General features: G+C 40.7%; 1 protein-coding gene across 5 annotated transcripts in view; it reads left to right on the top strand.

Moving 5' to 3' along the window:
- SLC25A13 (solute carrier family 25 member 13) overlaps positions 1-25,663 on the top strand; it is a 475,810-nt gene that overhangs the window by 93,983 nt on the left and 356,164 nt on the right. For 2 of the 5 annotated variants that reach the window (XM_033931079.1, XM_033931083.1), the window contains exon 1: positions 3,513-3,866. The exons of 2 other annotated variants lie outside the window; for them this stretch is intronic. In XM_033931079.1, coding sequence (XP_033786970.1) covers positions 3,855-3,866 — 12 coding nt within the window. In that variant the 5' untranslated portion in view covers positions 3,513-3,854. Of the gene's footprint in view, positions 1-3,507; positions 3,867-25,663 lie in introns of those variants that run through there. One more of the 5 variants, XM_033931082.1, reaches the window with a different exon arrangement.

The raw sequence follows: 25,663 nt of genomic DNA on the forward strand, positions 1-25,663 counted from the left end.
AGTGGGGTTGGGAGGGGTAGGGACCAGGGGATGAGCTACTGGATCAGCAAGGAAGTCTTAGGGATGAAGTTGGGAGGGTTGGTGACCAGGGGATAGGCCACTGGGCTACTAGGGATATTTTCAGAATGGGAAGTGGAAAGGAACCAGGACCACTGGGTCAGAGTCGAGGGGCCAGGAGTGCTGGGCAGTCCAGTGAACTTTTGTGGTGTGAGTTGGGAGGGCAGTTTTGTGGGTTTTTTTTGTCAGTGCATGAGTTCATACTGATAGGGGGGAGTTATTTAATCCCCAGTGCTGCAAAGAGCTGCATCTTACTTATCCAGCATGCAACAGTGCACACTTTATAAAACAGTAGTAACTTGCTGCATACTATTTGCTTACAGCACTGGGAGCAAAATGTTGGGGTTATGCTTGCATTAGGCAACCATTTGCTGAGCTTTAGAGCGCAGCTCTACTGTGAGGTAAGTGTCCCGAGTGATTGCTTTACAGTTGTCTTCTGTTATTACCACACTAGAACACACTAACATCTGAGCCCCAGACCACAACCGAGAATGTTGGAGAGGAAAAGAAAACTAAGGAGGATATAGTCGGGAAGAAAAATGTTATAGGCTGCTGTTAGGGAGATTAGTGGCTAGTGGAATAACAGCAATCATATTGCTGGTTAGGTGTTACTGGATGCTGGCTTGCCTCCCTGAATTAATTAGCAATAATCACGCCTGAATTAAAATGATAAATACTAACAAAGCCATGGCATAAGCAAACTAAGTAGCTGCTTAGGGCTTCATGAAGGCCCCTGGATTCAGTTTTAGGTTACTTTCTCAAGGGAAAGAAACTATATGAGAATGTTACATGCATATCCCCAACTCCCTATATTTTTCGGAGTCCCAGGTTTTCAGAACATGTGGATATGAGGGCTCTGACAGGGTAGTAGGATTTTTATTTTCCAGATCCACACATATACTACGTTTATATGCATTGCAAGTATTTGTACCCAAGCATCCTGGAAAGTAAATTTAATTTTGGGTGCAACTTGTTATTTGACTGAAGACCTCCATCTTTTCTGTATCCTTCACTGGGATACTGTTGTCTCTGAATACCAGGAACCCAGTAAGTTTAATGGTAGGAAACGCACAATGACGATGAATAACATTCCTGGCAGTGGAATGGGGTAGGCCTCTGGGGCCATGATCCTACTACACTTTTGGAACCACATAGTATTAGAAACTAGGAAGCTTGGGAATGAAGGATACAGGCTGGTTTGCTTGGTCCCTCCAAACATATGCTAGGGGACTATTACCCTGCTGACTTATGGGTATGTTTACTAAGCTCCATTAAGCAGCAAGCACAGGGTTTACCAAGAGTTAAATGCTAGCGCAAACCAGTGCTAATGGCAAATGCATATTAAAACAGCCGTTGTAGTAAAAATCCCATGCTAGCTGCTTAATGCTGAAAGGGGGATGACAACTAGCACATAGATCATGACTGTACACTAGCTGTCTCAACTGCTGCAAATACTGTACTGCCACCTGCAGAGAAGGTGGTAGGAGCAGCAGAGCTATTGGCATTCTGGCAGAGCTGCTCCTCTGTTCAGCCTCCTCCACTCATTAATGATCAGGTCCATCAGATCCCCTTCCATCATCCCCCTAACATTCCATTTCCAACCCCTTACCTGATCCCTTTCAAATAAAGATGCAACCTTCCTGACATTCAAACTCCCCCCCCAATCCTGTTGCTACTATTTCTACCAATATTTATCATTTCTATAGCACTGAGAGGTGTATGCAACCTATGAGAGAGAAGACCTCCCATTCATCTAGCAATACCCTTTACCTGAGCAGACACGTTCCAATTAAAACCCACTACCCAATCTCTAATTAGCCCTCTCCCCACCACACCAAAGCCCTGAAACCTTTCTGGGTATGCCGTCCACAGTGAGTTAGTGGCTCAGGTGGGAACAGTCCCCCTCTGCTCCCATCTGGTCTGGGTCTAGTTCCAAAATGGAGGCTGTTGATACCTAGTGGTAGTCTCACAGTTCTACTACCTCTAGGGGGTCACCCTTCCTTATAAGGGAGCTTTCCTCCTGCTCCAAGTTCTTCTCTTTCCTTTTTATGTTCAAATCTATTTTATTAAGCAAGTACAACAGCAGTAGAAAACAGGTATACAATTTCACCCAATAACCGCGGAGGACTGGACTCTGATGTCCTCCACGATCAAGCAACACCCCCACCCCACAGAGAGAAACTCCCAACCCCCACCCTCCCCTCCCCCCCAAAGAAACAAACAACTCTCAAGCAGGGAACATCAATGGCAAATAGATGCACTGAATCAAAGGTGGAGTCTGTTCAGGATATGGCTACGAATCTCAGGGGTCAAAATGTTCAAGTATGGAGTCCAAGTGTTAACAAAGTCTCTGCTCCCTCGACGAGAAGAACAGGCCAAACGGGCCTCCCAGCCCATAAGTTCATGAAGTCGATTCCTCCAATGCCAAAAGGAGAGGGGTTCAGGAGAAAGCCAGCAACACAGAATACATTTCTTCCCCAAAATAAAACATTTACTAAGAAATAATTTTTCAGAAGAAGTATACATGGACAGGAAGGAAAACTGGGCAAACAACATAGAAAGCACTGAGACCGGCACAGGTGTCTGCACCAGGCCCTGTAAAAAGGAGGCCAGCGCCTTCCAAAAGGCCTGAATCCCCTCACAACTCCAGATACCATGAAAGTAAGAATTAACCTCCACCGAACAGCGAACGCATAACTGAGTGCCAATACAACCCATATAGTAAGCCTGGCTTTGGGAAGCATAGGCCCGCAGGACAGTGCTGCCATGCTCCTTTTTCTCTGATCTCTCTCCGCGATGGGCACATGCAAATGTAGGAAATCTTCGCTGCTGTCCGCCAATCTTATTTGCATGTGTGATTTTTTAAAGAATGTCTCGGGTTTTTAGATTCGGTATCGAAACAGCTGTGTTAATAGACCGTCGCTTTTTAATGCTGGCTTTTAAAAATCCTGGCCTGAATTTTCTTTTTCCCTTCTCCTGGTGTTTAGCACCCACCCTTCTTTATGACCAACACTAATAGTTTGTCTCAGTCCTCTCACTGGGGTCACCCCCATTAAGTTAACCCACAACAGGCTTTAATCAGAAACATAACAAACAAATCTTTGATTTTCCTTTTCTTGCGCAGGATTTTGTCTTCACATCTGAGTTTATCTCAGTCAGGAAATGCAGGGTGGAGGGTAGAGAGCTACAGATTATAGCACCCAAACTTGAGTGATAGCCGCCCTGTGAGCCAGCTAGGGAGAAAGGTGAACAGTATGTAAGCAAAGACACACTGACCCACACTTCTGCTAAGTTGAGGTCACTTTGAAGTCAGCTCAGCTAGTGTGCTGTGGTGGGGAGACAGATCATTTTATTGCTGGTGCTGTTACTCTTCCTAAGAGCTTTTTCAGTCTTTCTCACCATGTAGGCACAGGCAACAGGACTTTCACTTTGTCCTCATTAACTCTTATTATTACACAGCTGCCAGGACCCGGGGGAGGAGGGAGAGAGAGAGTAGATGATGGGACGCCTGGCATTTTTGCCTGCCCTGTTCTGAAACTCAGGCACAATGCAAGACTGCCAGGACCCGGAGGGGGGAGGGGGCTGCCGGCAAGAGCTTAATGTATCAGATTGTGAGCAAGTTAGCTGCAGCTCTGAGTCCGGCTGAACAGTTCCCCCCGCACATGGTGCTAAAGCGCAGGCGCAGCACGTTTGGATCATGTTAGCAGGCTGAGCCGTGTAGCCCTAAAGTAGCACAGCCCGCACAAGGAGCCAACAAACTAGCCCAATTGAGCGTGAAATACCCCAACTTGGTAACAATGGCTAGCAAGGTAAGAGCAGTAACAGTAGGTGCAGAAGCGCTGCAGGGAAGAGGAAGGGATACTTTTTTCCCCTGGACCTGTTTGTGACCTCCTTTCCCTTCTGTTTCACCTTTTCTCAGCGGAGTTCACTAGGGTGTATTTTATCTTTGGGATGAACCGGTGTTTATGAAATGCAAAAAAAAAAGTCCTCCTTGGGGTGGAAGCTTTGGTAGTAGCATTTTTTGCCTGAGGGGAATTGTATTTCCTGATACCTGAATATGATCAGCGTTAATAGGGAAGTGAACCTAGCAGTAGAGAGACGCACTAGGACTTTTCAGCTGTGAGTGGCTGAGTCAACTTTTTCTGGGTTCATCTTGCCCGGAGTGTGATTGTGGGCCATGCAAATAATAACAGAAATATAATGGCAGATGAAGACCATATGGCATAAACTAACGTTATTATACCAGATGGGGTGACAGTAAGATGTGCATAGAGTTGTTACTTTTGTCTTCCAGCTTGCTGATCCACTAGCTAGGCTTTTTTTGTGTGTGTGTGTGTGTATTAAGTTTTAATAGGTACAGTGATTATAAATATCAATTAGTGGGCTAGAGTTGAATTCAGAGAAGCAGTTCAATAGTTTTAGAATTAGGGAAAGCTAGAAGGTCTGCACTTTTGTAGCTTGCCCCATTTGAAGCTGATTTTCTTAGTTGTGCAGGTAGCTTTTTAGAATAAAGAATTTTAATGAGAAACACATTTTGATCATTTTCTAGTATTGTGTACCTTAAATTATTGCTATCAAAATTAAGAATCCTTTGTAAGTTTTATTTTGTGTATTGAGCAAAATGGTGTGGTAGGTGTGTGTGTGTATTTTATTTACTGACACCAGTGAGTGCAAATTGTATTTTTTTTATGTGTCTAGATGGGCTTAGTTGTGTAGGAACTGTTCTTTATAACCAAATAATTTTAATCCCAAACTGAAATTTGAAGGATAAATGAGTCTGCTGTTCTGAATGTTTGGTTGACAGTCCTGGCATGCAAATATTTTCTCATAAATTTCACTGAAGCATGCAAGTTCTGTAATGTAGGCCCCTTTGAGGTGAAATGACCTTGGAAACATCAATTTATAACATGGAATAATTTATTTTCACAAACTGTTTTAAATACATTTGTTACTTTTTTAAAATTAAACTTACAGGTTTATTGTCATCAATATGCCTAGAAACAATAAAATTATTATCATGAAAAAGTTAGCCTAGGTTTCTCAAGGTGAAGTCTAACTACTTGTGTGTATTTTGATTCCAACCGTTATGGCACAGATTTGGATTTTAGACCTAATTATTTGCTTCCCTAAACTCATTCTCAAAACCAGTAATAATTCAGGTTCAATAGATAGATCACTACAAAAAACTATATTAAAAGCAGTTCATCATTATACAGAATGCAAAGTACCCAAAGCCACGTTATTCAAACTTGATTATTCATAGAAAGATCACATCCATAGGTGGTATTAAGGCCCTTTAGGGGCAACTTAAAAGGCATAGTGAATGTGAAAAAATAAATTCCCTCAGTCCTAGTCCGTCATCTTAAAAAAAAATCTGGACACTTTGGCCCAGATTCTGTATAGGACGCCTGGTCTCAGAAGCCGATGGATGTCCTATACAGAATCGCACCTAAGTTTGCCTAAAATGAACCCAGTTCGCTGACATCCATGTTATAGATGTTAGAGAATCTGGTTCCCCCTGAGCTTATTGTGGTAAAGGATCTCCCTGCCGTGATAAATTTAGCAGCAACCTGTCCCCCACCCCCTGCAAAGACTACCGGCAGGAAGGTTGCCCAATCCCTCTTGCCAGCCCAATCCCCCTCTGAACGATCGCGGCAGGAGGGATGCCCAATCCTTCCTGCCCGGCACCCCCCTCCCCCGAATGAACCTGGCAGGAGGGATGCTTTAGGTTACAGGGGGATTGGGGGGTTAGGAGGGGTTCGAGTGGGGGTGCAGGTCTCTGGGTGGGGTTTGAGGGGTGGTCCAGGGGGGCTACAATATCTAAAGGGGTGGTGGTGATGGTCCAGACAGGAGGGGATTGAGCATCCCTCCTGCCAAAGAACTACTGAGAAGGGTAGGGGATTCTGGCAGGAGGGACTGGGCATCCCTTCTGCTGCATTTGTTAGGGGGGGGCAGCAGGGACTGGGCATCCCTCCTTCCACGTTTGTTCGGGAGATGCGTAAGGCCACCTAGGTCCACCTAAGGCTACTTCTGGGCCAAACAACGCCGCGCCTAGCCTTAGGCGAGCTTAGATGGACTTGTGCACCTCCCCGAGGCGCCTCCAATGTAGGCAGCCTGCCTTGGGAGGTTTAAAAAAAAAAAAAAAGTGTGTCCCGATTGGCTGGTTAGATGGTGGTAGGATGTCTACTGCCCCTACAATCGGGACAACGTTTATAGAATACGGGCCTTTGGGTCCTATTTTTGTTAATGTTTCTGCTGGAGCAATAGCAACTGGGAATTGTTGCTGCTCCCATTAGATATGAGGGATATTGCAGGAGCTTCTAATATTTTTTGCACATGTGTTCTTGGGGGGGGGGGTGGTCATTTAATTTATGAACAAGCATGACACTATCACATGCCCTCCTATAACTCTACTGTAGTATCTTGCCATAATCTCTTCCAGTTCTTAAAGTCTGAGCTCTATTGTGCTTTCTGTTCAGGAGCTATGTTGTGTCAAATATTTGCCTGTGAATTCCATGACAAGCTTTTTCATCAACTTTGTGGTCCCTCAGTGATACACCAAAGCATGCACCAATGATCTGAGTGGTATATTTGGATTCAGCACTCTTAGCTTGGTTGAGCAACTATCCTTTCCACAACCTGAACCCAAAGTTGAAGTTTTGGCACTATCTTCCATGGAATGAAAAAAGTGGCCCCAATAATGAGGCCCCTATCTTTGGAAGAAGTTGAGATCCAGCTCTAAGATTTTGTGCATATTCATTGCAGGTCCGATTGAACTTCTAGTAAAAATTTCATCAACATCTTTGATGGTCAGTTGGGGAGGCCTAGACCACTTGACATGTAAACCACTTAGATATAGGTGGTCTATAAATTTTAAAATAATTAATATAGGCCTATATTATTTATTTTAAAATTTATAGACCGCCTATATCTAAGTGGTTTACATTGTATAAACATACATAAAATGTGTCACATAAGAATTGCCATGCAGGGACAGACCGAAGGTCCATCAAGCCCAGTATCCTGTTTCCAAAAGTGGCCAACTCAGGTCTCAAGTGCCTAGCTAGATCCCAACAGATTTTATGTTGCTTATCCTAGGAATAAACAGTAGATTTCCCCAATCCATCTCAATAATGGTCTATGAGCTTCTCTTTTAGGAAATTATCTAAGCCTTTTTAAAACCCTGCTAAGTTAATTGATTTCACCACATTCTCCAGCAATGAATTCCAGAATTTAGTTATACATTTTGTGAAGAAATATTTTCTCCAGTTTGCTTTAAGTCTACTATTTAGTAGCTTCATTGCATGCCCCCTAGTCCTAGTATTTTTGAAAGAGTGAACAAGTATTTCACGTCTACCCTTTCTACTCCACCCAGTATTTTATATACCTCTATCTTATCATCCCTGAGCCTTCTATTCTCCAAGCTGAAGAGCCCTAGCCACTTTAGCCTTTCTTCATAGGGAAGTTATCCCAAACTTTTTATCCTTCTGTCTAACACCTCTATAAAGATAGAATTTCTCTGTAAGAACCTTATTGATGCATATTCTGGTATTAGGGTGGTTATAATTGAGAATTCTTTTAGATTTGGGCATTGTACAGAGTTGTGACATACTGCACACTTTTTTTGACTGGTTGAACACATTCCCTGTTGCAGTCTCTCATCAAAACATGTCCATGTTGGGTGTTATAAAATGTTATTTGTTACTTTTTATTGTATTTTTAAATATACGAGGATGTTTCATTTATGACATATTATGATCTATTAGTAAATCAAGTGGTTCATATGAGGTTTTACTCCTGTATTGTACTCTGGTTTGTGAAACAACTTCTTAGTTAATTTAGAAAGTAGATTTCACAGGCAGGCATGAAATGTCAAATGACTATTTTTGATAGTAATTTTCATCTTGTATCAATAGACTATCTAGGAGGCGGTAAGCAACTGAATTTTGTTCACCTGAAAGCAAAAGCATTTTTATACATGTGTTCTGGCATACTTCCAATGCTAGGGGATGACTTAGTCAGTTGGAATTGCACAACCCCTGTGTGCTTTTTCAGTGTACAAATAAGAAATTGAAGGTCATTAGAAGAATATCTGTTGCTATGCAGTTATTTTCCATTTGTAATAGCCATTCTAAATTAACAGCATGGAAAGAGAGATAGTTTTGCCTGCACTATATTCATTTAGTAGACTTGTTCTGAGGAATATTTTGCTCTGGAATTAGTGGTATCACTCTTGATTTTGAATCTGATTGTAGGTATGGTGGTGAAGGAATTGGTGAATTTCATCCAAAATAGTTGTGATGCAGAATTTCTTCACTTGATAATCTGGGGTGCATTTACAAATATGATTTCATTAAGTGTTGTCAGAATGTAGGAACTGTTATCTTTTATCAAACTAAGGGTCTATTTAGACCAAAAATTTGTCTGTCAATGGTACACCATAAGATCTTAGAGGAAGTATATAAGGGACATCTATAAATTGCTTCGTACTTCTCTTCAGCATTCCAACAGCCATGATTGAGGAATGTTTGAAACCAAGGATTATAGTTCTGAAGTATGGCAGGAAGGTAGCCAAGTATCAGAATGGAGGTAAAATTTGGGTGTCCCATGATGTGCTTTTTTAAAATTTGAAAATGGGGTTGCTCTAGGAAAACATTTGGAAAGAGCCAGATTAAATTACTGTAAGCTTGTCTGGCTGTTCTGTTGGCCTCTATTATACCAAGTTGTTGGTGGATGAATATTGAGTATCTTGAAATGTTGCCTATGAAAATAAGTAAAAGATAAATCCTCATAACATAGTCAACTAAAAAGATTCACCCTTAGTGAAGTTAGAATATAGTATAATGCCCAACCAGGCCTGGACAAGTTTCTTTAAATATAGGAGCTGTGGAGGGGCATTTTCAAAAGGAAGTCCTGCTCATAATGTCCCCAGAAAACCTGGCCATTTCATATCCATTTTCAAATAGGAAACAAGTTGGGGCTTCATGTGCCTGGTGCCAAAATCCAAGGTATTACAGAGAGCTTGCTGAGACTCAAGTCCAAAGCGAAGTTACTTACCTGTAACGAGAGTTCTCCGTGGACAGCGAGATAAGCCGGCCACATGTTGATGATGTCATCTGATGCTCCCAATTCGGATTCACTCGCCCAAAGCTCAGAGTAAGGCTTTTGGGAAAGCCTCCTCTGAGCAGATTGCCCTATATATGGATTGTGCTAGCCCTTGTGTTCCTCAGTGTTTGTCTTAGCTTGGAGATGACAGGATCATCTGCAGGGCTGGCAGGGAGGGTTCGTGTGGCTGACTTATTCCTGCTGTCCATGGAGCACTCCCGTTACAGATAAGTAATTTTGCTTTCTCCATGGGCAAGCAGGATGAATAAGCCATACGTTAGTGACTCTCCAGCTATGGGGATGCAGAGAGGCAGCAAGCGGGGCCCCTGGTAGGGGTGGTCCCTCTGCAGCCTGATATCCTGCTGCGGTAGGGTGAGACTGCTGAGTTGTTGAGAGAGATGTGAGACCAGGCAATTTTTTATTTTGCTTTGCAAGAAGTATAAACTTTATTTAATTATTTAAACTTTATTTTTTTAAAAGAAAGAAACGAAAATAACTTTTTTCTTTTTGCCAACATGCAAGGCATATGTAGAACAAACAGGTTTATGTATCTGTTCTTAGAACAAGTGGGTATGCCACCAACATGGTGTTTTTGAATGAACAGAGAGAACATTTTTTTTTTGTCATCGTGGCCAAAAAAACAAGTCAGTTTGACTAAAAGGGTCTCTGGTTGTAGGCAGTCTTAGTTAGGTTTGGTGCTAGTGTTCATTCTCGGACTTCTGGCCACACTTGGCATGGGGCTCGGTTGCAACTTGTAGGATTCTGAGACTGAAGTTCTTGGAGGTCTGTAAAGGGTGGTCCAGGCAGTAGTGCTTGGTGAAGGTGTGTGGGGTGGACCAGGTTGCGGCTCTGCAAATGTTCTCTAGAGGAGTTTTGCGAAGATTTTGCCAGCATTGCTGCCATGGCCCTCAATTAGTATGCTATGGCCTTGTCAGCGAGGGTCAATCCCTCTTTCTTGTATCAGAGGGCAATGTAATTTGAGATCCAGTCTGATATTGTGCGTTTCCCAACTGGTGCTCCTGGTTTGTAGGGATCAAAGGAGATGAATAGCTGCGCCGCTTTTCGCCATGGTTGTGTGTGTTATGTGTATAGGTGAAGGGCATGTGTGCAGTCTAAGATGTGTGTGCGTTCTGTGTCATGTGTGATTCTGGGAAGAAGGATGGGAACATAATTGATTGGTTTAAGTGGTAGGAACTTTAGGTGTTTTCTCAACACTGCGTAGTCATGCAGGATTTGCATGTATGATGGGCATGTATGATGGGTCATCAGGGCTTGTAGCTCACTGATGAATCTCGCCAATGTGATGGCAATAAGAAACACTGTCTTCCAGGTGAGGAATTTGTGTGGTACCTCCTCCAGTGGTTCGAAGGGGTGATCTGTTAGCCTGCGGAGCATAATGCTAAGGTCCTATGCAGGCAGGAGGGTGGCAGACTTGAGGGTGCAGTTTTGCCAAGCCTTTCATGAACTTGGTGACAGTGTGTTGTGAGGATCCTGCCTTCTATCTGGGTGTGGAAGGCCGAGATGGCACTCAGGTGGACTTTTATCAAGGATGTCCTCAGGCCTGTCGTGGAAAGGCTGGATAAATATTGGAGGATTGCTGGGATTGGGCAGGTGAACGGTTCCTTTCCCTCTGAGGTATACCAGATGTGGAATTTCTTCCACTTGAATGAATAAGATTTTCTAGCTGACGGGCATCTGACTTCAGTCACTTCTGCAGACATGTGTAAGTGTTCCAGGATCAACCTTTCACCATCTAACCTTTAGCGCCAGGGCTCCCAATTTTAGGTTGAGGGTGTGCCCCTGGTCCACCTTCGGTCTTGCGGGTTGGCACAGTGTAAGCTAGGTTTGAAACTGTTTGTTTATTTAGAAAACAAAATAATAAAAAAGTCAGTACATTTCTGCCAGTCTGAACCATGCAAGATACAATACCACCTACTGGTTGGATTAGCCAATACCCTTTCTTAGGAAAGACTTTCTTCCATAGATTCCTTCTATGACCTTTGCACCTTCAAAATAAGTACCTGTATGTAATATATAAACTGCTTTGATTGTAATCACAGAAAGTCCTACCCCATTCCCTTTCTCAAAGGGTTTAGTTTTCAAATTTAATAATTTGCATATATTTCCTAACTAATAAAAATAATATTTTGCATCATCAAAAGTTCCAGTCTGTTCCACTTTTCTTTTCGGACTTTTCCTAAATTCTTTTCCAGGTTTGCCTTTCCATGTCTCTTTTCTCTTCACATCCTTCTTCGTTCCATCTTGATATTCGTCTGGTACTGATCTTTTTTATTTATTTTTTTTCTTTCTTTGATTCTACATTGGCCTTAGTCATTTTTTCACTTCTCATCTGCCTACCAGTTTTTCCCATCTCCCTCTCATTTTCTCTCCAGCAATCCCATTGCCCCTGCTGTCTTTCTCCTTCCCCAATCTCTTATCCACTGTCCATGTTTCATTCACTCCCTAGCCTCTCATTTCTTATACTGCCTCTCATGCCCTCACTATCCTCATGCCTATAATTTTTCTCTCACTCCTTCTCGTCTACAGAGCATACCATCCTTTACTCCCATCTCCTATTGCTTTTCCTTCATTATCTTCTTTTTAAACTCATTTTCACCCTCATTCAACCCCTTCAAAGACCCATCTCTTATACCCTTCCACAGTGCCCCCATCCTTTACATAAGAATGTCCTTACTGGGGTAGACCAATGGTTCATCTAGCCCAGTAGCCCATCTTCACTGTGATCAATCCAGGTCACTAGTACCTGGCAAACCCCCCAAAAGCAGCAACATTCCAAGCTATCGTCCCTAGTAGCTCATCCTCCCGGGCACCTCTCACCCCTTCATCCATAATCCTAGCCCATCTAACCATTCCCATTCATACCTTTCCCCTCTAAATTCCCATTATTTTTATTTGTTGGATTTTTTTTTTCACCTCTTAGAAGGAATAAACTCAAGACAGCGTACAGCAAGCATGTCAAACTCAAAGGCTGACATGGGCCAAATAAAAAAGGTTTAAATTTATGTGGGCTGCAATAAAGCAAAAACATAATTTTCATAGAAACTTGAGTTTATTTCAAAAAGTACAGTATAAAAAAAAGAACAAGAGCAACCAGGGCTGTGGAGTCGGTAGATAAATGTTCCGACTCCTCAGTTTTTTGTACTTCAGACTCAGACTCCAGGTACCCGAAATTTCCTCCAACTCCGACTCCGACTCCACAGCACTGGTTAATTTTCAGATCGTTAAAATGGAATGTCAAGTTGAGAGAAATGAGCATTTTCGACACCACCTTCTTTTTGCTTTTAATCAAGGTTCTAAGGCCGCAAAAGCTGCTCGCAACATTTGTGCTGTGTATATAGTGGGTGCTATAGCTGAAAGAATCGCTTGTGATTGGTATGCCAAGTTCAAAAATGGAGTCGGTAGATAAATGTTCCGACTCCTCAGTTTTTTGTACTTCTGACTCCGACTCCAGGTACCCAAAATTTCCTCCGACTCCGACTCCTCGACTCCGACTCCACAGCCCTGAGAGCAACGATACAATTAATGTTTTCTTCCTGACACTTGGCATCTCTTTTCTGCTACTTTTCCTATTTTGGGGAAAATCTTGTCCGCAGTGATTACTTTTAAAACTGACTCAAGGTGAATGTTGGTAATTCTGGATCTGATAGGAGACCTGTTTCCTTTCATAAGTGTAAATAACTGTTCGTGCCGATAAGTACTTCCAAACATGAAAATAAATTCATATGTAAATTTTCGAGTATTTTCAAATCTGGCTGGCAAATATTTGTAAAATTCAAGCAAGCCAACTTCACTGTATTTTGACTTCAAATCTGAATTGCACTGGATCTCGATTACTTCCATTTGCATATGATTCATCTTATATTGGGAAAGACTTTGCTCCAACACCCTTGAAGATTTAGCCCCACTGCAAACCAAATCCAGACCCAGCAGGAGATCAGATAAATGGTTCGACTCCAAACTGCTACAACTCAAAAGACAATGTAGACGACTAGAGAGAAAATGGAAAAAAATCGAACTCGGATCAAACAAAATCTGCCTGGAAAAAATTCAACAAACAATACAAATCACAATTAAAGGACAAGAGAAAAGCACACTACACCAACCTAATAGGCATTGAAACCCAAGACACCAAAAAACTATTCCAAATTCTAAAAACCCTAACCGACACCAAACCCTACCTGACCACTAACAATACTACCCCCCCTCAGCCACTCTATTAGCAGAACACTTCCAAAATAAAATTACCAATGCAAGAGCTACCCTCAATGACACCTCTACCCATCCTAATGAATTCACAATTCTCCCCATAGATAGAAATTCTACTGCAGCAGATAGAATATGGTCTCAATTCCCCAACATACAATGGCCCGAATTCAACAAATACTACAAAAAATACAGCCATGCATCCTGTGACCTCAACAACTGTCCACCATATCTCCTAAAAACATCCAGCACAAAATTCCGCGCTCTTCTTCTAAACTGGATACAAATCTCGCTAATAAACGGCCACTACCCTACCAACCTCAGCAAAATCATCATCACCCCGATCCTCAAAGACCCCAAAGGACCGATAGACCAAAGAGCCAACTACAGACCCATTGCCTCTATTCCACTCTATGTCAAAATAATAGAAGGACTAGTTGCCAAATTCCTCTCCAATTACCTAGAAAACCATAACATACCCCATCCCACACAATCCGGCTTCAGAAACAACTTCAACACGGAAACACTACTGGGATCTCTCTTGGACACAGCCAGACAACATCTCAGCACAGGAAAAAAAAATGATGCTCATGCAACTAGACCTTACCGCTGCATTCGACTTGGTGGACCATAACATTCTACTACAAATCCTGGATACAATAGGTATCACAGATAAAGTATACACATGGTTTGAAGGATTCCTTAAATCAAGAACCTATAGAGTAAAATCAGACAAACAAAAATCTGAATTTTGGTCAAACACCTGCGGAGTTCCCCAAGGATCCCCTCTATCCCCGACTCTCTTCAATCTCTATACAGCCTCCCTCAGCTCTCACCTGGACAAACAAGGCGTAACCTCCTATGCCGATGACATTACCATTCTCATACCCTTCGATCAAACTGAACTCTCCATGACGAACACAATATACCAAACACTAAAATCAATAGCAACCTGGATGAAAAATCACAAACTGAAATTGAACCCAGATAAAACGAAATTCATCCTCCTAGAAAACAACAAAATACCAACCATAACCAACATTGAAATCAACGCAATCAACTACCCCATACAAACCACCCTAAAACTGCTAGGAATAACTATCGACAGATGCTGCACCTTGCAACCGCAAATCAATAAAACAATACAAAAGTCACTCTTAGTCATGAGAAACTTAAGACAAGTTCGGAAATTCTTTGAGAAAACTCAATTCCAGCTCATAGCTCAGTCCTTAATACTAGGCCTACTTGACTACTGTAATATCCTCTACCTCCCATGCCCTACAACCATAACAAAACAACTACAAACTATCCAAAACACAGCACTAAGACTCATCTACTCATTAAAGAAACATGATCACATTACAGAAGCATATCTCCAATCGCACTGGCTTCCGATCCCAGCAAGAATACAATTTAAATTCTACTGCCTACTATTTAAGACTTTATACGGAGACAGTCCAAACTACCTAAATAACCGCCTCATCCACAACACCGCAACCAGACAGGAAAATTCACACCCCATTCTCATATCCCCAATTAAGGAGGCCAAACGGAAAAAACTATATGGTGGCCTCCTGGCCACTCAAGCAGCCAAACTAGACAACCAAATCGCCAATCTACTGACGGCATCCCTCGACTACAAGACTTTTAGAAAAGAAATAAAGACCATACTCTTCAAGAAAACTCTGAAAAAAGAAATAATACCGCAAGTCTCAAACTCCACCTCTCACTAAAGCCAACTACCCCAAACAAATAACCTTACCCATTTCTCACTCTTTTTGAAAATGACCAATTTTTTTTTTTTTGTAAGTTCTTGTTGTAATACATCTTGGATAATTCTTTTGTAATCCGCCTTGAACTGCAAGGTAATGGCGGAATAGAAATCCCTAATGTAATGTAATGTAATTAGGTACTGATTCTATATTTTTTTAGAAAACCGAAGAAAACAAAGAGAATTTGTCTTCCAAAGATTTAAAATCTGCAAATCTCGCTTCAAACTCGGTTCTTAGGCTTACATTTTTTGCTGCATATTTTTGATATGATGCAATTTCATGTAAATTTAATTTGTTTATGCTGCATGTCAAAGTGCATTACTAAATCTTCATTTTTCAACTGTGTTTCCCAAAGAACTAGCTTACATTGGAATGCTTTAACTTGATCACATGTTCGTAATGATCTTAAATCGTTTTAAGTGTTTTGTTATATCAACCATGAAGGATAAATCTTGTAACAATACTGGATCAGAAAACAACCTTGTGTCTTGATTTTTAGTTATTAAAAACTGACATATTTATTCTTTCAAGTTCCAGAATTGTTTAAGGACCTTGGAGAAGGATAGCCAATGTACCTCGGTAAAGTAGGACAAACCAGAATATTCACTTTCTAATTCACTTAAGAAAACAGAGAATTGTTGCTGATAAAAGCCTCGAGATCTTATGAAATTGATAATTTTTTTTACAAATGTCAACACATTTTCCTGTTTTTTTACCTTTGTGCAAATACAATGCGTATGATGAATCTTGGATCCGGCACAGGTTTCACTTTGGGTTTTTTCACAGTAATGCCACAAAATCGTTTTTCCAGCCATTGAAGGAGCTCCATCTGTAGCTACAGAAGTTGGCTTTGACAGAGGTAAATTGTATTTTTGCAGAAGTTCATAAATACAGTTAAATATATCTTGTCCCATTGTAGTGCCATGCATCGGTACTAGTTCCAATAATTACTAAAAAATGTTGAAATTTGTATTGTAAGCATGAAGAAACACAGCTAATTGAGCTATGCCCCCAGTGACCGTATTTTGCTTTGATCTGATCACTTAAATTACCGGCCAAATCAGTAATTCTTTCTGCAACTGTATTTCAAGACGGAGATTGTTTGAAAAACCTTCTCATTTTCAGGACAAACAATTTCTACAACTTTAATCAGACATTCTTTGATGAAATCACCTTCGGTAAAACTCCTACAAGGCATAGCTTGCATGCACCGCCGCTTCACTTTCTTGTATTACTTTAGTATAGTGGTTCCCAACCCTGTCCTGGAGGACCACCAGGCCAGTCGGGTTTTCAGGCTTGCCCTAATGAATATACATGAGAGAGATTTACATATAATGGAAGTGACAGGCATGCAAATCTGCTCCTTGCATATTCATTAGGGTTATGCAGAAAGCCCAATTGGCTTTGTAGTCCTCCAGGACAGGGTTGGGGACCATTGCTTTAGTAAACATGAACTGTTGTTTTTTCAGTCCCAAATCGAGCTCAACTTTTCTTGTCTCATTAATCCTTCGTAATTGTAATTCGATTTATGCTGTTCATTGTGCTGTTTAATGTTATAGAACTTTGGCACACTAATAGCATTATTACATATCAAGCAAATTATTTTATCTTTTACTTCATAGCAAAAATACTCTAATTCCCACTTTTCTTGGAAATTTCAATGTTCATCAGCAATTTTTCATTTAGTTTTACTACTACTTGGTTTCAGTAAAGACATACTGAATACAAAGAGATGAAATAAATGAGTAATCGTTAACACAAAAAAAGCCCATTTCAATAAATATTAAAAGAACTTACCAGACACAGAATAATTGCACAAATTAATAAGTGTAATGTAAAAAAAACCCCTATACTCGTATTTTTATTATACTCCAAAGGTGAAATATTCCCTGTTAGGCATACCATGCAAGTCAATACAGGACTAATGGTGTGGTAGGTATTATTATTGTCTGATTCACTGCTAGTATTAATGAGAGGAAAAGGTGCGTTATGACTAGAGGTGCGAACTTGTCCGCATCGTAGTACTTAATAAGAATAAGCAACTGATAATACTAGTACATTGTATCGTTTTCGATTAGATAGGCTACCACTCGGTGCGGATGGATTGCGGGTGAAATTTTGCGGCTCTAGTTATGACTTATTCGATTACATTGGCTGGGCTGCAAAGATGTTTGTTGTGGGCCACGAGTTTGACATGCTTGATGTAGTGTATCTAGATTTTCAGAAAGCTTTTGACAAAGTTCCTCATGAGAGGCTCCTGAGAAAATTAAAGAGTCATGGAATAAGTGGCAAAGTTCAGTTGTGGATTAGGAATTGGTTATTGGATAGAAAGCAGAGGGTAGGGTTAAATGGTCATTTTTCTCAATGGAGGAGAATAAATGATCTGGAAATTGGAATGATGAGTGAGGTGAGTAAATTTGCAGAAGACACTAAACTATTCAAAGTTGTTAAAATGTTTGTAGATTGTGAAAGATTGCAGGCAGACCTTAGGAAATTAGAAGACTGGGCGTCCAAGTGGACAAATACAAAGTGATGAACATTGGAAAAAATAACCCAAATCACAGTTACCAGATGCTAGGGTCCACCTTGGGAGTTAGCGTCCAAGAAAAAATCTGGGTGTCATTGTAGACAATACGATGAAATCTTCCACCCAATGTGCGGCTGCAGCCAAAAAAAGCAAACAAGATGCTAGGAATTATTAAAAAGGGATGGTTAACAAGACTAAGAATGTTATAATGCCTCTGTATCGCTCCATGGTGCAACCTCACCTGGAGTATTGTGTTCACTTCTGGTCTCCTTATCTCAAGAAAGATATAGCGGCGCTGGAAAAAGTTCAAAGAGCGACCAAGATGATAAAAGGGAACTCCTCTCATATGAGGAAAGAATCTTTTTGACTCAGTACAAGCCATTATAGCTTCTTCCAGAAAACCTTCTACTCAGCAGTGCTACCAACAGAAGTGGATTCTCTTTAATTTGTAGTGTATCCTCTTCTCTCCCTTCAGTGTAGGAGTATCTTCTCCATTTATTCAATTCTGGGCTGAAAACCACCTCGGTCAGAGTTCACCTCAGTGTGATTAGTGCTTTTCATGTTCCTATCAACAATGAATCTCTAGCCACTCAGATTTATGAGAGGACTATTCAACTCCAACCTCAAGCCACCTCCAATTGTCTTCTTGTAGGTCTTGCAGTTTGATGAAGCCACCATTTGAACTATTGGCTTATACTCCTCTTAAGTGTCTCACTTGGAAAGTAGTTTTCTTGATTTCTATCACTTCTGCTCATAGAGCGAGTAAGCTTCAGGCATTGATTTCCAACCCACTGTACACAGTATTTCATCATGACAATGTGGTTCTCCGGACCCATCCTAAATTCCTTCCAAAGTTAGTCACGGAATTTCACATAAATCAATCCTTTGTGCTTCCAGTCTTCTTCCTAAAGCCTCATTCTCATCCGGGAGAAACAGCTCTTCATACATTGGACTGTAAGCATGCCTTGGCTTACTGCATACAAAGGACTAAGCCACACAGGACTGCGCCTCAACTGTTTCTTCTTTGATCCTAACAGATTGGGCCTGTCTGTAATCAAGTGAACTATTTCCACATGGCTAGCTGCCTGTATTTCCTTCTCCTATGCTCAGCCTGGGCTGTAGCTCGAGGGACATGTTACAGCACACAAGGCCCGAGCTATGGTACCATCAGTGGCTTTCTTAAATTCCACTCCCATTGATGAAATTTGCAAAGCAGCTACTTGGTTCTCAATTTACACATTCACATCTCACTACTGTTTAGAAGCCTATTCCAGACTAGATGATCATTTTGGCAAAGCTATTACAGAATTTATTTTCTTTTTTTTGGTAATCATTTTTATTAGAAAGGGTACAACAAGGTAACAGGAGCAACAGAAATACCAAAAGCTCAAATACAAGTAATCAGTAGAGATACAAGAAAAAAATTACATTCATGGCCAACTCTCCCTCCATCCCATTGCACTAAGCTAGGGAGATCCACATGTGAGACTATGCTGTCTTCTTGTCCTAGGGTAAAGAACAGTTACTTACTCTAACAGATGTTATCTGGGAAAGCAGGCAGATATTCTCACATCCCTCCCATCTCTCCTGGTTGGCTGCTTAGCTTGCTTATAGAACTGAGGTACCGCGAGTGGCTTCGGGCGGGAAGGAACTCGCACATACGTGGTGTGGACAGTTACGAAGTTTCTAAAAACTTAGTGGCAATGCACTTTTGCCACTATCTACTGGGCTCCATGGATGACGTCCCCATTTGTGAGAATATCTGCCTACTGTCCCTGGGTAACACCTGTTACAGTAAGTAAATGTGCTTTCTACCACACAATGCAGAAGATTTTTAATTTAATGTCCAAAATCACTCCCTCCTAGACTCTTTCTGGGTAGTGACTCCAAATATGGGACCTAGCATCATGACTATAGTTCAGATAATTCTTCCTTTTCTACATTGGGCATCCAGATAGAGAATGAAGTTTAAGTCTCCCAGTCTCTCCTCTTGCAATTTCTCTCAATCTGCTTGTGGTTTCACAACTTTTAATTATACATCATCATCTCACTCAAGTTTGTATTTCCAGATCACTTATCAAAAAGTACTGAACCCAGTTTAGATCCCTGGGGCACTCCACTAGTCACCTCTTTTCATTGAGAAAATGTGAAAAATACTGATTTCTTTTTAGATCTGTTAATTCATCAAGTCACTAGGACTCGAACATGAGTTGATGGCACCTAACACACAGACCATGAGATCTCTAGATCCAGTCCCTCATCTCTCATAACTACCTATACTTACCTGGGCCAGTCAGTGCATTAAAGATCGCTTGTTTACTAAACTATCATTTACAACTGGCTTGAATTTTCTATTGTCTGAGTGGATAAACACAGCAGGAACAGCATTATTTCCAAAGGAAATTGCCACCCATCATTCAAATCAATCATATACAGTACTTTAGTCAGGATTGTGTAATGTGTTTCTGAAATACTTGCAAGGAATTCTGAAATGTAAGAATTGCAGTAGCAAAAAAGTATCACAAAGTGATGTTATGATAATAATTTAATTTTGATAAGGATGAAACTGTCATCTCTATATGGTCAAATCCTCTTTCTCTTATGCTATACCATACAATTAAATGTTGAATTCGAAAGATTGCAGCACACAGGTTATAATTGTGAGCGTACAGAGATGGGGCTTCTAAGCCTATCTTTGGGATTTTGCAACTTGTTAGGTTTGCAACAGAGAGATTTTTGCAAATGGTGGAAACCTTTACTTCATGCATAGTCATCATGTATATAATATGTACATGAGTACCATCATAATGGGACAGTCCAAAGGACCATCATGCCCAGTATCCTATTTTCAATAGCGGCCAGTACAGGCCATCAAATACCTTACAAGATCCCAAACTTGACTGGTATGGTGCCATCAGGATAGGTCTGGGAAGCCCCGTTATAAAGACTGTTCTGTAATTCTTCGTAATATTTTGATTCTTGTTTTATTATTTCCTGTGTATGGAGCAGAGAACAAATTGCAAACTACCCACTCAGCAAGCTGAGTCGGCAAGAGCTGAGAAGAATTTGGAATTGAGAGAGTTGTCCTGAATATTTTTTGTAGAAGGGATTCTATAAAAAGGTTCAGCTGCTTGCTTTAGTTTGTTTATCTCCTTCCCCCTCCCCCCCCTTTTTACAAAACTGTAGCATGGTTTTTACTGCTATGAATATTGGAGCTGTTACTGCCAATGCCGGTGCTAAAAACCGCACTACAGTTTTGTAAACGGTGGGAGAGGGGAGGTGTTTGTCATTTTATGCACGGAATTAGATATTTAACAAGAACTGGCAAACTTGTCTGGATAGTTCCTCAGATTTTCTTTCATTAAAAAAAATACTGGGAACAGTGTGTCTTATGAGTAAATTGCAGGATATTAATACAAAGGCATAGCTATAAATTTTCCGAATGCTTAATTGCAAGAATTGTTAGTTTTTTGCTTAGAGATATGAAAAAATTGTACTTGAGAAAGTGATATGCAGTTGAAGGATTAATTTAATTGTGTTGAGCTTCAAGTTCTCCATGGTGTATATAGTTTCTTTTCCTTTTATGCTTTTCTGCACTACAGCATCAGCCCTCCCCTGGGAAAAGCTTTCTCGCTTATATATAGAATTTTCTTTCAGTTCAGTCTGCTTCTGGTGCTGAATTCCATTGTATGGGATGTTGTCATCTTCCATTATGTAGTTGTCTCTTTATTTTCTCTTTGAGCTTGCAGAAGTGAATTCATGCATTTATATGGATTCAGACATACTCACACCACCCTATAGAGCTGAAGAACTGTGGTTTTTAACATTTTGAAAGGAAAAGGTTTAGTGTGTTGGTTTAATTATTTTTCTTTTATGGTTTTCCTCTTTCCTTAGCTGCTTTCTTTTAATTTTTTTCAACCCGTTCCTCCCTGATAAACCCATCATTCATCCAGCATTTGCTCATCTTTCCCATAAGCCAAAGTGTTTACTTACTGACTGATTATAAGCTGAGCATGATCCAGCTGTGGTCAAACTCTGCCTCCTTTTGTTAGTCTGTGGTGGTTGCTAGAAGAGTGAAATTTGACTCTACCCCCCTTCCCTCTTTTATGCACCACATACTGCTTGAAAGGGCCGAGACTTCTTTTTCATTGTGTTAAAATTTTTTAAAAACAGATGAACTAGGAGCAGATATGTTTTCAATGTCATGCAACATACTGTAGCTGATAATAATCTTTGAATGCATGTATACATTGCAAGAGAATCATTTCTCTGTTTTCTAATACCCTTTAATACATAGTAACCAAGACAGCATGGAAACTTCCCTCCCCTGTACCACCCATCATCTTGTAATCACACAACTTGCTTGGATTCTTAGACAGCCTAAGTCCCCATTTCAGTAGATCCCAAATAAATGGTCCATATGCTACCAAAGCTTTCTACAGAATTGGTTATTTTTCTCACCGGCAGACAATCTGAAATAGAGAATGGGGTCAGAATATCACTTTTTTAAAAGTGATATATATTTGAAAAGTTTTAGTTTTATAGGACTTTAGAATTTAATTTTTTTTTTAATTAATACATTTCAAATTGTTACAAATGTAAGTAACATCAAGAAAAAGGCTAATATCTTTCAAAAAAATACAAACATAAACACATTGCTTCCTACAAACTCGCATCTAGGAGAGCATGAGGTAACTAAAATAAATGTTGGGAATTATTATTTTTTTAAAATTTTTTATTTATGAAACTTTTAACACATATTTAGAGCAATGCATGAACAGTAATATGAAATAAGATTAAATATGAAAATGAAATATTAAACATTATACTTTAACTCATAATTGGAGAGTCAAGATTACACAAGAATAAAGAAAAAAATTATAACTTTTATGAAGAGTTGCACAACGATTTAGAAGAAGTTTCGGTCCAGAAACAAATATGAATTAGACTCAAAAATTACAAAACAAAGTGAAGGAAATTTCAAAAAACTGTCCCAGGTGGAGCCAAAACCTTTGGCCTCAAGGCCAAAAAGCTGCTTCTAACTTGGATCACTCGTAACAAGTCAGGAAAAAGTTTTATAATTGAGCCAAAAAACTTTGTATATGTGCTCAATGTGTAATTATGAACAGTACTGATACACCTTTACAAACAGCATAGCTACAATCTTCATGCAGGATATAATCTTCAGAAGCCTCAGTGGTGACTAATTTCACATGATCCACTCTGCCTTTGATTCACCGGAATCTTCATAGACTTCAAATATTGTTGAGTTAAATACTCACGAAACGCACATTTTTGAAAACTCTTTCATAATAATCCATATCCAAAATGGTACTTAACTTGAGAAAATGTGTCTCTTATTAGAGACTTGGGCCAGATAGATTGACATGGACCATGTTTCACTCATGCTGTGTGAAAGGCTGGTCCCAACCTTCTAAAACAAAACTGACACTAATCAAAAATAATTTTTTTCATGTTATATATATAGCAATTCAAATGTGCTGAAATCAACAACAAAATATATATATAAAAAAAAAATAACAAGAATAGAACATATGAGATCTATTAAAAAAAAATAAAGTTCCAGGACTGTTTTTATAAAAAATTATTAAACAATCTTACAGCTTATTCGATTGGGTCTCCTTCAAAATACTCCCCTACGTTTACACTTTTCCCAACGTCATTTCCATTTCTGAAAACAGTCCTTAAACACATCTTCAGGAATCGCCAAAAGTTGCTGCATCAGATATTGCTTTGTCTTCAATGGTGTTTAATTGCTTTCCCTTCAGCTTGGATTTAAGTTTAGGAAACAAAAATCAGCAGGGGCTAAGTCAGGAGAGTAAGGTGGCTGGGGAAGAGCTGTCATCGCATTTTTTGAGCAAAATTTGTGGTGGTTGTTCTGGTCGTCGATCATCAACTGTGGAGCAAACTTTGCCACAATGCTAGGCATCTCCAACATCTCTTTTAGAATGCTGTGGCATGAACCAATGGAGATTTTGCATTCATCTGCCAATTCTCTACCAGTTAATTGCCAATTAGTGTGTACAAGAACCCTCATCAGTTGACGTTGATGGCCTTCCAATTCGCAAATCGTCTTTCACTGATTCACAACCATTTTTGAAGTGTCAATACCATTCAAAACACATTCCACAACTCATGACATGCTCCCCATAAGCCACTTTCAACATTTTATAAGTTTCTGTAGTGGTCTTACCCAATTTAAAACAGGATTTCACACTATAGTGCTGCTCATTGAGGTTGCACATGATGAAAAATAGCCGATCACAAAAACACACTTTCACAAAAAACTTCTGTAGCTTAGAGACGAAGATAAACCAAGAAGAAGAGAACTTCTTTATTATATAATAATCCTACCCAGAATGACATATGGCGTAGAGCAAATTGGATCTAATATGGATGTTTCCAAAAGACTTGAAGAATACAGTGGTACCTTGGATTACGAGCATAATCCGTTCCAGGAGCATGCTTGCAATCCAAAATGCTCATTTATCAAAACAAAGTTTCCCATTGGGGATAATGGAAACTCAGATGATTCGTTCTAGAACCCGGGGTCTATACTTGTCAGGTGCCGGGTACTGCAGCGCTATCTCCTCCGTTGGTCATCTGAAGAAGAACCCCACAGTGCCGCTTCAGAGGGGGATGGCAGCCGCCGGAGAACCCCACAGTGCCGCTTCGGGGGAGGGGGTGATGCCAGTCGCTGGAGAACCCCACAGTGCCGCTTTGGGGGGCATGCCAGCCGCCGGAGAACCCCACAGTGTTGCTTCGGGGGAGGGGATGCCGGCCACCGGAGAATCTCATAGTGCCTTCTGAGGGATGCCTCCTCCATCCGTCAGCCAGCCCTCCATGTCGGATGCCCCTCGCATGCTGGAGAGCCCCCACCCCAGCCCATGCAGCCGAGCGCCGCCCTACCCGCACGCCGCGCACGCCGCGCACAACGCCGATGATTGATGCTGTGCGCGTCACATGCAACATGCAGGCGGGACAGCACCCGGCCGCGCAGGCCCAGACAGAGATCCTACAACCTGCGGAAGGCACCCGATGTAGAAGGCTGGCCAGAAGACGGAAGAGAAATCCCCCGAAGCGGCGCTTCCTGGACTGTAAGTGCTCGTTGATCGGGGCAGTGCTTGGTTTGCGAGTCAAAAGTTTGCTGAGTGTTTTGCTCGTCATGCAAAACACTCGCAAACCAGGTTACTCGCAAACCGAGGTACCACTGTATATAAAAAAGCCTACCACAGGCTAGCTGAGTATGTCTATCTTCAATATTAGTTATTCCCATATAGAACAAAATAAGCTACTATCTTTTTCTAAAGAATAGATTTACTTGCGGTAAGAGACAGATGTATCATAATCGTGGACGATCAGGTCATAGGACCACTTATAATTTCCTTATATTTCAGGTCCACATCCTGACTCCATATCCTGACCTGATGTGGACCTGAAATAATGTGGAAATTATAAGCGGTCCTATGATCTGATCGCCCACAATTATGATATTCCTGTCTCTCTTATTGCAAGTTTGTTTAGAAAAAAGATAGTAGCTTATTTTGTTCTATATGGGAAAAACTAATATTGAAGATAGACATACTCAGCTAGCCTGTGGTAGGCTTTTTTATATATTCTTCAAGTATTTTGGATACATCCATATTAGACTCAATTTGCTCTACGCCATAGCTTAGAGACGAAAACAGATATCAACAAACGGAAAAAAGGAGGTTACTCATGAAGTTTCAAGCTGTTTAACACCTCCTAGTGCATCTCAAAAGAACTGTTGGCATGCAATTCAAACTGTCCTAGAACCTTTTAAATGAACCTCGTATATATATATATACAGCACTAGCAGGCACTACCCACCTGAAAGATGCCCTAAACCTCTCATCTGAATGCTGCAAGCATCCTAACACAAAATGTTTGTTTAAAATGGAAAGGAAGCTCAAAAGAGCCAAAGAGAACAGCTTCT

The sequence above is a fragment of the Geotrypetes seraphini genome, chromosome 2, assembly GCF_902459505.1.
Source record: "Geotrypetes seraphini chromosome 2, aGeoSer1.1, whole genome shotgun sequence".
Taxonomy (NCBI): Eukaryota; Metazoa; Chordata; class Amphibia; order Gymnophiona; family Dermophiidae; genus Geotrypetes; species Geotrypetes seraphini.